This window comes from Brassica oleracea, chromosome C9 (assembly GCF_000695525.1).
Source record: "Brassica oleracea var. oleracea cultivar TO1000 chromosome C9, BOL, whole genome shotgun sequence".
NCBI classification, from domain to species: Eukaryota; Viridiplantae; Streptophyta; class Magnoliopsida; order Brassicales; family Brassicaceae; genus Brassica; species Brassica oleracea.
The window spans coordinates 28,422,795-28,435,362 of record NC_027756.1 but is presented as its reverse complement, the minus strand read 5'-3'; the positions used below and the strand labels follow the sequence as shown (position 1 = coordinate 28,435,362).

Below are 12,568 nucleotides of genomic sequence, written 5' to 3'. Positions count from 1 at the left end.
AAAGGGAAAGGCACTTTCACTTTACAGCCTTATCCACACAAGAATCCATCATGTCCCTTGATTCAAACTGAAGCGATCCCATCCATTCAAGCCAGCCTGTCCGAGCTGTATCTTCAGCCAATAAGGAGACATCACTCAGATTACATTGACCAGCCCAAGACTCAATCCTAGGCGTCCATATTCTAAAGCAAGTTCAACCATTAGAAGTAGGTTTATGATTTGTAACCTGCATTGTATTTAAAGACCCTAAAGGGGCGTTTTTGTATCTCCTAAGGGAGTAAGGGGGATTTCCCCTCTCCACTTCATGAATGATAAACTTGTTCTTGAATCTGAAACCCTAATCTCTAATCTCTTATTCTCCTAATCTCTCAGTCTCTTAATCTCTGTTTCTAAGTCTCTTATTCTCTCATAAACATTCTCATCAATCTCTCTTTCTAAATTACCTAGAGCAAGCTCTCATCTTTCTCCATTAGAGTTTATACACACACATACAACCAGAGAAGAGAACTCTACAAATCTCATACCTACTTTACTAAGGTTACTTTGCCACTTGTAGTCTTTATCCCTTGGCCATTTGACCCTTGAATAACTTAACTTCTTAACTTTATCTTTCTAACACGTTTTTGGTTGTTGTTTAGGCCATTTCACACTAGTATCTTTGATCATTTGAAACAGCTTTTAGAGCAAGATTAACCATAGAACCCCTAATGGGTTCTTAATTCATTTTAAAATAATAGATTTAGCTTAAGAATTTTTGTTAAGAACATTAAGTGCTCCAATGGTAGGTTCTTAATTTGGGGTTCTTAAGAAAAAAATAATATTAAAGATAAATTTTATTAAAGATAAAAATTTATTTATAAAATAAAACATATTACAAGAAAACATCTTAAACATAGATTAAAAAAACATTAAAACAAAGATTAGTAAAATAAACGAGAATAATTTGAAAGAAGCATCCGAGCTCAGTTGTTGTCCTCATCATGTTCGAATTTACGCCATATATGTTCAACCAAATCAGCTTTCAGTTGTTGATGCATTTTTCTATCACAAATTCTAGTTCGAACACCCATCATATTGGCGAAATTTGTAGGGGTATATGTAGAATACGTGAGATCAACATGTGAACTCCCGTTTTGTTCTTGTTGGAACTCTGAAACATCATATTGAGTGTATCCATCTCGTTCGTATTTCTACTATCATATTATGGAGTATGATACATGCTCTCATAATCTTCCAATTTTGATTTTATCCCAAAAAATACTGGATTTTTAACAATGGCAAAGCGAGCTTGCAAAACTCCAAATGCACGCTCGACATCTTTTCGGACAGCTTCTTGATGTTGAGCAGATAAAACTGCTTTTGGTCCTTGTGGTATTGGAATAGATTGGATAAAAGTTGCCCATTTCGAATATACCATCGGTGAGATAGTAAGCCAAATGATATTCTCTTCCATTGACAGAGTAAGTGACCTTTTATTATGTCATCGAAAACAGGTGAACGATCAAGAACATTGATATCATTTAAGGTACCTGGAGGTCCGAAAAACGCATGCCATATCCATAGATCATACGAAGCAACCGCCTCTAAAACGTTTGTGGGTTTTCCCGAACCACGTGAATATTGACATTTCCAAGCGGTAGGACAATTCTTCCACTCCCAATGCATACAGTCGATGCTTCCTATCATCCCTGAAAATCCACGATGCTCTCCAATATCAAATATGCGTTGAAGATTAGCTGGTGTTGGTCTTCTTAGGTACTCATCGCCGAAAAAAATATTATTCCTTCGTCAAAATTTTCCAAACATGACCGAGTAGTAGTTGAACCGAGCCGGAGGTATTCGTCAACCGCATCAGCCGTATTACCATATGCCAAGACACGAATAGCTGCTGTACATTTTTGAAGTGTAGAGAGACCAAGCCTTCCGAGACCATCTTGTTTTTGTTGAAAATATCCCATTTCATTGGAGAGTCGATCAACAATTTTCATGAACAACGGCTTGTTCATTCTAAATCGTCGGCGGAATAGATTATCAGGATATGTTGGTGTTTCACTGAAATAATTATTCCACAGACGGAGATTGCATACTTCACGGTTTCTTTCGATATATGCTCATTTTTTCCTTCTTCTCCTTTCTTCTTGTTGATCACCATAATTATTGACAACATTTTCGATCAAACTGTTGATCAAATGTTTCATCTTCTAATTCCTCAAAAATGATTATGGGAAGAAGATGCCATAACTTAGGTAATATTGTTTGAGAAGAATGAGAGGTGAGAACAAAAGAAACAAGAGGAGATAAGAAACGAAATGGTGGAGAATGAGAAGTTTATTTATGTGAGACGTATGTTTATATGAGAAGTATGAGAAGTTTGTTTATATGAGAAATTTGATGATGGAGAATGAGAAGTTTGTTTATGAAAGAAGTATAAGAAGTTTGTGAAAATGAAAAGTATGAGAAGTTTGTTTATATAATACATAACACATTACTTGACAGTTGACACAATACATACAAATTGACAAAGCTTGTCCGTGACACACTAGTTGACAAAATACATAACACACTACTTGACACAATACATACTACTTGACACATCACACTACACACTACTTGACACAACACTACAACTTGACAAAGCTTGTCCCACAAAATTTGTTGACTTGGTTGTTTATCTTCTGCCACCTTTGCTTACAATGAGATGACTCTCTCACTTCAGAACCTGCAACCTTGGGACTTGCTGCAAAGTATGCAGCAATCCTTTTCCAGAACGCACCAGCTCTTTGCTCGTTAGCTACAACCGGGTCTTTGCTTGTGTTTAACCAAGCGCTAATGAGGGCAACATCATCTATTGGCATCCATGCCCTCCTTTCCTTACGCTCTGCAGGAGTCTCTTCTTCCCTTGCTTGACTGCTAAAGAGAGGGACTTGGGAGGAAGAAACTTCGGCACTGTCTTGGACATAACCAAATACAGTGTCTTGCTGACTATTCAGAAGGTCAACAAAGTTTGCTAACGGTGTATATGAATTGGAATCCATATCCGAATGGCTCAAGAGAGAAAGAAAAGAGAGAAAGAAAATAAATATGTTTTGATAGATGGAAGAGAACAAGGATATTTTTTTTATAGAAGAGAAAAAGGAAAGAAGCATTGATCACCATTGATCAACATCCCAACCATTTCGAGAAGACAGTTTTCTAACACATTAATCACACATCAACTTTGATTTCTATCTAACCTCTTACATCTCTTTATTACCAAAAACAGAGTTAACTCTATCTCTAACCACAACATTAATTACCAACGGTTCAATTCAAACCAAAATCACAATCAATTCAGTTCAGACACACAAACCAAAAGCACATGAGACACTGTTCAATTCAAACACAAAGCACAATCAATTCAGTTCAGACACACAAACCAAAAGCACCATCAATGCGGTTCAATTCAAACCAAAACGATAATCAATCCATTTCAGACACACAAACCAAAAGCACAATCAATTTCGTTCAAGTCAAACCAAAAGTACAACCATTACAATTCAGTTCAGACACACAGACGAAATCAATTCAGTTCAGAGACAAAGATATGCGTGTTACCTTTATTGCCATTGTAGTCGAACGTTGATGTCTCTTCACCTGAACCATCTTGATCCGAACAATCTTAGACGAACCTTCATGTCTCTTGATCCGTCAGACGAACATTGATATCCTCTTGATCCGAACCATTTCAACAGACACAGCAAAAAACCAAATAAAAATGGATCAGAGGTGACCGATTACATGAAGCAAACAAATCATAAGAAGAGACACCAAAAGCTAGATCATATAAAGCAAACACATCAAAATAACAGAGAAAGACCAAAATCTAAGACATGCATCAGTTGAAAGATTAAGACATAAAAAGAAAAATACTATGCTTTACCTTTCGCTTCGTCGAGTTCAGCCGTGGAGAGAGAAATAGAGGTTTTCCACCGTCGAGGAGCGCCGTCGAGCCACCGAAAGAGACGCCGTGATTCTTCCCCGAGGAGAGATGACGAAAGAGAGGCGGAGTGGTGGAGGAGAGCTAGAGAGACGCGTCGTCGTCGATCAAATTGGACACAATCGATGAGTCCACCAACAGATACGAGGTTTCCACTGAGACAAAGGCCGACGGCTTCAACCTATCAGTGAGAAATCAATAAACACCGGCGGATTCGACGAGGAGAGGTGAAGAGACGCGGTTTCGTCTACGAGAAGGAGAGAGAGACGCCGAGTGATTTTGTAGAGAGAGAGAGAGAGAGAGACGTGTAACCAAGAGCGAACACATGTCCCACAAAATCCGGTTCTTCTACCCCCTCTTTAAGCACCGTTTCTTCACATTAATCCTATTTTATTTTATTTTAAATCCTCTATATATTAATTGAGAAACATTTGAAAAGATGTAACCTCAATTTTGTAATAATTAAAAAAGACCCCTTGCTTATGTGTCAATCAATTAGATAGTTAATTAGTCTTACGTGTCAGCTTCACATTGAAATTGAAAAATATGTTGGTCCAATTCGATTTTTATATCTCACTAGAAACATTTAATACCAACTATACGATATCATATGATATTAACTAAAGCAAGGTGGCTATTTATTATATATTATTTACTTAAATAAAACCTACGGAATTACCTAATGTGATTATGATATATATAATAATTAATGATTTTAAATAATGAAGATTTGCTAATAATTTGTATGTTTTCTATTAATTTTTTAATTCTTTACTATTAAAATAAATTACACAATTATATTAATCATATATTAAAAATTTAGATTTTTTTTTATATGTTGTATTTTGAATTTTCAAAACGAGTATAAATTACTAAAACTGTTAAAAGTCTCACATAAACTTTTGTGATCAATGTTTAAGTTTTTTTCTATAATAAGATACAATGATAATAAAATCATATAAATAATTAATTTTATTTTAATAGGTGTTTATGTTAATATATATATATATATATATACTTCATATCGTTTATATTTAATTATATATCATATACGGTAGATAAGATTGATTATTTTGATTTATTTATTTTAAAATGATTGCGAATAAACAAGAGCGGTCATTTGATTTATATGTGCAAGCCAATTTATTACATAATAGTAACTGATTTCTTAGCTATTTAATATATAATAATGATTTTATTATTTCATAATATGCAGAAAAATATAAAATAAGTATTTATTATGCACAAGGCGCAGATCTTAACCTAAGCATGTATCTATTTAATAATTTTGAATCTTAAACATTTTCTAAATCTCAGGCCAAAATAAAAGAAAGAAATGAGAATAAATTCAAAAATCAATATTTATATTGAGCAATAACTTAAATGACACAAAAAGGAGAAAAATATCGAAGATAGATAGGATTGACACGTGAACGTAAACTTCTCATAACCATAATTAACTTTTAATTTGCTAAATCATGATATAAAACCGAACTGACATGGTTTCATTGTAACCAAATAGTAGGCATGATTCTTCGATCTAAATGTTAGGTTTTTATGCGATAAATAATTTTTTGACTTAAAATATTTTTAAAAATGAGATCAGTTCATTAGTAAACAAATTATGTAATTAACAAAAACATTTTAAAAAAATTGTTTAAGAGCCAAATATATTAATTCGATAAATAATATAATTTTTTTTCCATATGATATTTCTTAAATAATTTTCATATAAATTTATCCGCAGGTCTTATCCTAGTCCTAAACTAAACTAAACACCCCTTAAGCACCCGCATTGAACATGGTCTTAGGGTTTGTCAAAGAGTCAAAGTCAATGCCTTATCTTCTAAACCTATGTCTCTAATTGGGTCCGCTAAGGAACATATGCAGACAAAACCCACATGGCCTCTTGATGTATTTTTTGTTTTTGTCAACACGCACTTATATCCTCATCTATAGATCAAAGCAAATATTAACATGTAACATCTGTTAAAAATGAATCAAATCATAAAGAATTATCTACTTAAAGATGATAATACTAAAACTTAAAAAGATGAATATCGGGTCCAATCTAGCAAATGTGTATATATAAGCACATGTACAGAATTATATATACGTATATTGTTATGGTAAAATAATTTCTTGGTAATACTATTAATTACAATTATTTATATGTATATGATACTTTTTAAGGTTTTTGCATCCAAATTAAGAGAACAAATAAATTTTCTATTTCATCTTTATTTAATACAATACTTTATTTGATTTCGTTAATTAAAGACCTAAAAGTAAGGATAACAACGAAAAATTATCTGATATATGCATTGAAAGTGTAAAATGATACTTATAATAATATAAATTTTAAAAGATTAAACGACACTTAATATGAAACAGAAGAAGTATTATATTGTATAATTATTTTTTACTATACCAATTTAAAATATTGTATAATTATTCTTTATAATTCCTGGGGACATATTATATAATTACTTTCTTACCTATACAAGGTTTACAATGTTTTTATTCTTTAGTTATTAGTTTTTTTAAGAGATGACAAATTTGTATTTTTGATTGAAATATTGCTGTTTCCACTAAATTTTGTTTTCTAAAAAACAAAATTTAAAATTTTATTTATTCTTAGGAATCAAATCAAATATCGGATATCGGGTTAAAAATACATATTTTACCAGATTGTGTGAAAAAAATCAAATCTTAGAATTGCCTATTCAGACGAAACGAAGCAGATCATGAGTATTTATGAATTGGTGCTCAGCTTTGATGTAAACACAAGCTTTTGGTTCTGTTTTTTTTTTTCAATTCTAAAGTTTGTGAATCCCATCGCTTTCCTCTGTTTTTGAATGATTTTATGCGAATCTGATATATTATAATAACTGAGAATCTTGAGAACATTTCACCATGTGCTTGCTTAGTTTCCTAAACTACCTTTATTATATGTGTTGATGCAGTACAGAGTATATGAGTCCATATCATTGCTTTGATCTTTATTATCATTTATTTCCGCGAGTGAGGTCTCTCTCTCTATGTCTTGCTGTTTTCTTTGACCAACTGGTAGGGTGCCCTAGGAGTCAACGAATCTGTCATTTTCTCAATGCATAAATCTGCAGAAAAAGTCCATATACAGTATTTGAATTATTATTTTTTGATTAACCACAGTATTTGAATTTGAACTTCTCTAACTTCTAACAAGAAGCATTTAGTTTTTTATTTTTTAGAGGATGAAGCTCAAGATTTCATTTTTACCAGTCTTCTTGTTTTCCCTCATAGCCTTAGATTCAGCTTCAACACAAGAAATATGCTTCAATGGATTCTTTAAACCCAATTCTACTTACGACTTAAACCGTCGTCAAGTCCTCTCTTCTCTTGCTTCTAATGTAACATCTCACAAGGGCTTCTTCAACTCCTCGATCGGTGAAAACCCCAACAGAGTATTCATCATTGGCATGTGCATCCCTGGAACAAAACCAGAGACTTGTTCAGATTGCATCAAAGCTGCATCAGACACCCTGTTGAAAAGCTGTCCTAACCAGACAGAAGCTTATACATGGCCAGATTCTTGCATGGTACGTTATTCCAACGTTCCCTTCTCTGGATCATACGATATTGGACCTTCTCATGTGCTGTACAAATCCGGAGTTCTCAACTCTAATGTAACAGTATTCGATAGAATTGGAGAAGACTTAATGGAACGTACCATAACTGAAGCTCCCACGAGGGCTCATGAACATAAGTATTATACAGCTGGTCTTGCTTCCTTGACAACTTCCCTAACTATGTACGCGATGATGCAATGTACACCTGAACTTTCTACAGGGTACTGTGGGTTATGTCTTCGGACCAATCTTGATAATTATAAGTTATGTTGTCGCGATAAACAAGGTGGTTCTATTACAAGACCGAGTTGCTTTATCCGATGGGATGTGCATCCTTTTGCTGGAGCTTTTGAGAATCTTACATTGCCGCCTCCTCAACCTCAGACTTTACCTCAGCCACCTCTTTCTTTGCCTCCTCCAGTAAGCAATCCGGCTAGTAAAACAGACAAAGGTAAACATTGTAACAAGAATATTGATGAAATAAGAAACTGAATAACTAATATGCAAGGATTGTTGGTGATTTCACGGCTTATGCAGATGGAGAAGCACTTTCCATAGGAATTATTGTGGCGATTCTTGTCCCTATCGTCGTTATATTGGTACTACTTGTGGTAGGATTCATGGTGTGGAGGAGAAGTAAAGCATACCAAACAGTTACAATTCAAGGTTTGTTGGTTCCTCTTTATGAAACTACCAGAAGTAACAAATATTGGATGTTGATGAAGATGTTTCACATTGTTTTTGCAGCTGGTGATGAGATCATACCACTAAACTCACTCCAATTCAAATTTAAGACAATCGAAGCTGCAACTGATAAGTTTTCGGACAGTAACATGATTGGGCAAGGTGGATTTGGTGAAGTTTACAGGGTAACTAGTTCTTTCTCTGAGGATTGCTACTTCTGTACTGAATCGTAAGCATATTGTGTGTTTGTAGGGAAAGCTTTCAAGTGGAACTGAAGTAGCGGTCAAGAGGCTGTCAAAAACATCTAGACAAGGCGGAAACGAGTTCAAAAACGAGGCTGTTCTTTGCACAAAGCTTCAGCATAGGAATCTAGTTCGACTTCTTGGATTTTGTGTGGAGCGAGAAGAAAAAATACTTGTCTACGAGTTTGTACCCAACAAAAGCCTCGACTACATTCTCTTTGGTATGATATGAACTTAGTCAATAAATAAAAGTTTCAAAGTGTTTCCTTTTGTAGCTAATGAAACTATAGTTAGGAAATGTGTAGACCCTACAAAGCAAGGTGAACTGGACTGGAAAATGCGGTACAACATTATTACAGGGATTACTCGAGGGCTTCAATATCTTCATTATGATGCATATCCTACAATCATACACCGTGATCTCAAAGCGAGTAACATTCTCTTAGATGCTGATATGAACAAAGTTGCAGATTTTGGCACCGCGAGGAGTTTTGGAGTTGATCAAACTCAAGCCAACACAAAAAGAATCGTTGGAACATAGTAAACATTTTCTCTTAATAACTTTTGAAGCTACTATTGTGATTGCTTTGTAGGTTTAAAACTGTTTCTTTATGTTGCAGTGGTTATATGTCCCTAGAGTATGCAATGCGTGGCCATTTCTCTATGAAATCCGATGTATATAGCTTTGGAGTATTGGTTCTGGAGATTATAAGTGGCAAAATGAATAGCAGCTTCTACCAAATTGCTATCAGAATCATCAATATGGTAGAAGCTGCTATTCATTTGGTCATACATGTGAGTCTGTGAGCTTCCATTTTACTTGTGTATAATAAAACCAACGGATGTTAACTTAATTGGTCACATATGTCATTGTTAGGCTTGGAGGCTTTGGAGGAACCAGTCACCATTAAAACTAGTGGATCCGGCAATGGGAGAGAGTTATCAAAATGATGAAGCTTTTAGATGCATCCATATTTGATATGATCATGGACCAGCCAAACAAAGAAGATAATGAGAGCATGGATGATCCAGCTGATGGAGGAGCTCTAGTCATATCTGAAGGTCCTATGACTCGAGCCAGAAGCAAGCAACTCAAAGAAGCCATTGGAAGATTACTTAAGACATCACTGAAGCAAGAAGAGAGTCTTGGAAGAAGCTTGATCAACCAAGACACACTTGCCACAATTCAAGCCATCTCAGCTCCAAGATAGACATCAAATGAGCAAGTAACATATGTGTGCTCTTTTTCCCTATCTTTGGTTTTGTCCCACTGGGTTTTCCAAAGATAGGTTTTTAATGAGGCCATATGTTGCTTTCCTATCACTCATTTGATGATCTCAGTTCGAGACTTTATTTTAATTATTTATCTTTGTTAACATGAAGCAGAATTAGGCTGCTAGACTTGAGAATTAGGCTGCTAGACTTGAGAATTAAGCTGCCAGACTTGAGAACCCTTATAAGGTTTTATAAGGTTTTTATAAGGTTTTATATGATTTATTTTTAAGGCCCATTTAGAGACCAAGAAAACCCTAATAGAACTATCCAATCTTTATTTCTAAACTCTTGTTTCTCTCTAGTCGGCCGCAAGCTTGTCTTGTAGATCTGAGATTTCTTGAGTCTTTGTTAGTGTGTCATATCTAACAAAACCACAAGAGTGATTGTCTTGGTGTGTCATATCCAAGGGATTCACTTAGGAGTATCAAGGAGACCTCTCACATCTCTTTGTGTCACCATTCATTCCACAAACCTTGAAGCAGATTGAGTCTTTGATTCTCTGTTTGCAAGGATCTATCCCATTCCAACCATAGAAGCATCCTAGGAGTGTATTATATGGTATCAGAGCAACTCTGGCTAGGGAAGTTCTCGTTTTCTTTAAGTTTTCACTCAAATCTGTCTCTTGGTTTCATAACTATTGATAGATCTGAGTTTTGTTGTGTTGTTTCTGTCGATTTGATTCACTCTGAGTTCAGTATTGCTAGATCTGTTGCTGTGTGTTTTTAAATTGATAGATCTGAAAGTTTCTATTTTAGATCTGTGATAGATCCGATCATCTCTTGTTGTTTCTTTGATTGATCTATGATTGTGTTGTTGAGTTTTAATAGATTCAAGCTTGTTGATCTCGTTTCTGATAAAAACTTTTCATATTCTTGTTGCAGAAGTAATCGATTTGCTTAATCTGTTTCTGTTCTGGATTTGTGTGATTCCGATCTGTTCGTATTGCTTTGAATATAATCTATCTTGTTTGGTTGATTAGATTTCGAATTTAATCTGTCTCTGTTTAAGATTGATCGATCATATTGCGTTGGTGAATTGTTCTGATTATCAAACTGTTTTATTTGATTTGCTTGTCGTTATAAAATTGATCTGTTGTTAATTCTGAGTGTTGTTTCTCTTAGAACTAGTTACTGGTTTCTGTTTTATTTGTGTCTCAGGTACCAATGGAGAAGGAGCACAAAGGAAAACATCAGCCAAAGAAAAATAGAGAATGCTCAAGATCAACCAGAGATGAGTACAGGCAAAAAGAGTTTGATCAGTTTGACAGGAACCGGAAGCATGCTGTATATGAATTTCAAATCCCTCCATTCCATGGCATGGCGGCTCCTGAAGCTTATGTGAAGTGGGAAAAGAAGATTGAGTTGATTTTCAGTAGTCAACACTATGCTGAAAGAAAGAAGATTCAAATGGCTACTGCTGAGTTTTGTGGTCATGCTTTAAGATGGTGGAATCAGTTGATAAAGTGCAGAAGACTTGATGGAAAAGAACCAGTGGAAACATGGCTTAAGCTGAGGGCTTTGATGCGTAGAGAGTACGTTCCAAGACAGTACCACAAGGAAGTTTTTCAAAAGCGGCCTGAGACAAAGCTATGTTCTTCATTATCAGTTCAGAAACAACCAGACCGCAAGAGATCAAGTCCATCTAGTAACCTGGTTTCATCAAGCAAAACATCAACCCATTCCTTTGAAGATAGCATAAGGAAGGCAATTTCACAAGCGTTTAGGGATGTGGAGAAACAATTTAAACAGTCCAAGACTATATCTCCATCCTTAGAAGTACAGAACCAAGCGCCTTCCTCAACTGTCTCAGAACTCAAAGATGCAGAACCAGACTCAGTTGCACAATCAGACTTGGCTGCACTACTTCAAGAAGATCAAACTGAGATTCCAACAATCACCATTCAGAAAGATGATCAACCCATCAAGGACGACCTGATTCTCTTCGAACAGGATGTAATAGAAGAGGAGGCACCCATGAAATCAAAATCAGACAGTGGAGTAGAGCATCTATTTGTCACTGATTCAAACGGTTTCCAAAGGACATTCTTGGGTACTTTTCTCATCAGTCCTTTTTTGTGGAACAAGACCAGAGCAGTAGAGATTTCAAGACACGAACTGGGCATGGAACATGTTGTATTTGAGCCTGGAGGAGAGTTGTGGAATCACAGGAACAATCCCTTAGTGATTGAGAAGAAATCGGCAGCAACAACAATTGTTTTTGATGATCTTTTACCCTCTGAAGCTAAAGGGATGCACGTCTCTGCTCAGCAAGAGTTTCACTACAAAACCAATTGGAGAATGTTACCCACTCTTTCCTGGATCCAACAAACCAGAAAACGCAGCAAATGGTCTCCTGATCATCAAGATATTGTCAATTCCGCAAAACATATCGGTTTAGCCAAATTCTGTGAGCTGCTTATATCAGATTGGGGTGGAAGGTTACAGTTCTACTTGTGGAAACCTGGAGCATATGCCAGCATACTTATCATCCTTGGAGAGTGCTCTGCTCGTGCTAGAACCAGCTTGGGTAATAAAGATTTGGAAGCTGATCAAAATGTCTTGCTTCTTGATCATGTCAAGGTGTGTAAGCCACTAGATTTGCAAAAGCTTCAATACCATTTCAGAGATTGTCAAACCAAGAGTGGAGATGGAGATTTCATTAGAGTAAATGGTGAAGTGATTACTGGAGTAGGAGGAGAACTCATGTTTTCTTCTCAAATCAAGGAGAAACCACCAGATGGACTCAGTCTACATCAATCTCCAAATAAACCAACCCGAGGT

At 35.4% G+C, this 12,568-nt stretch overlaps 1 protein-coding gene across 4 annotated transcripts in view; it reads left to right on the top strand.

Annotated features, from left to right (window-relative positions):
• The first annotated feature begins 7,133 nt into the window (after nucleotides 1-7,133).
• Nucleotides 7,134-12,568, top strand: part of LOC106315466 (putative cysteine-rich receptor-like protein kinase 35) — a 6,930-nt gene continuing 1,495 nt past the window's right edge. Inside the window, exons 1-7 of one of the 4 annotated variants that reach the window (XM_013753205.1) lie at nucleotides 7,134-8,038; nucleotides 8,125-8,253; nucleotides 8,335-8,456; nucleotides 8,524-8,734; nucleotides 8,804-9,053; nucleotides 9,134-9,312; nucleotides 9,391-9,488. In XM_013753205.1, coding sequence (XP_013608659.1) covers nucleotides 7,213-8,038; nucleotides 8,125-8,253; nucleotides 8,335-8,456; nucleotides 8,524-8,734; nucleotides 8,804-9,053; nucleotides 9,134-9,312; nucleotides 9,391-9,464 — 1,791 coding nt within the window. In that variant the 5' untranslated portion in view covers nucleotides 7,134-7,212 and the 3' untranslated portion in view covers nucleotides 9,465-9,488. Of the gene's footprint in view, nucleotides 8,039-8,124; nucleotides 8,254-8,334; nucleotides 8,457-8,523; nucleotides 8,735-8,803; nucleotides 9,054-9,133; nucleotides 9,313-9,390; nucleotides 9,937-12,568 lie in introns of those variants that run through there. The other 3 variants (XM_013753204.1, XM_013753202.1, XM_013753206.1) reach the window with 3 other exon arrangements.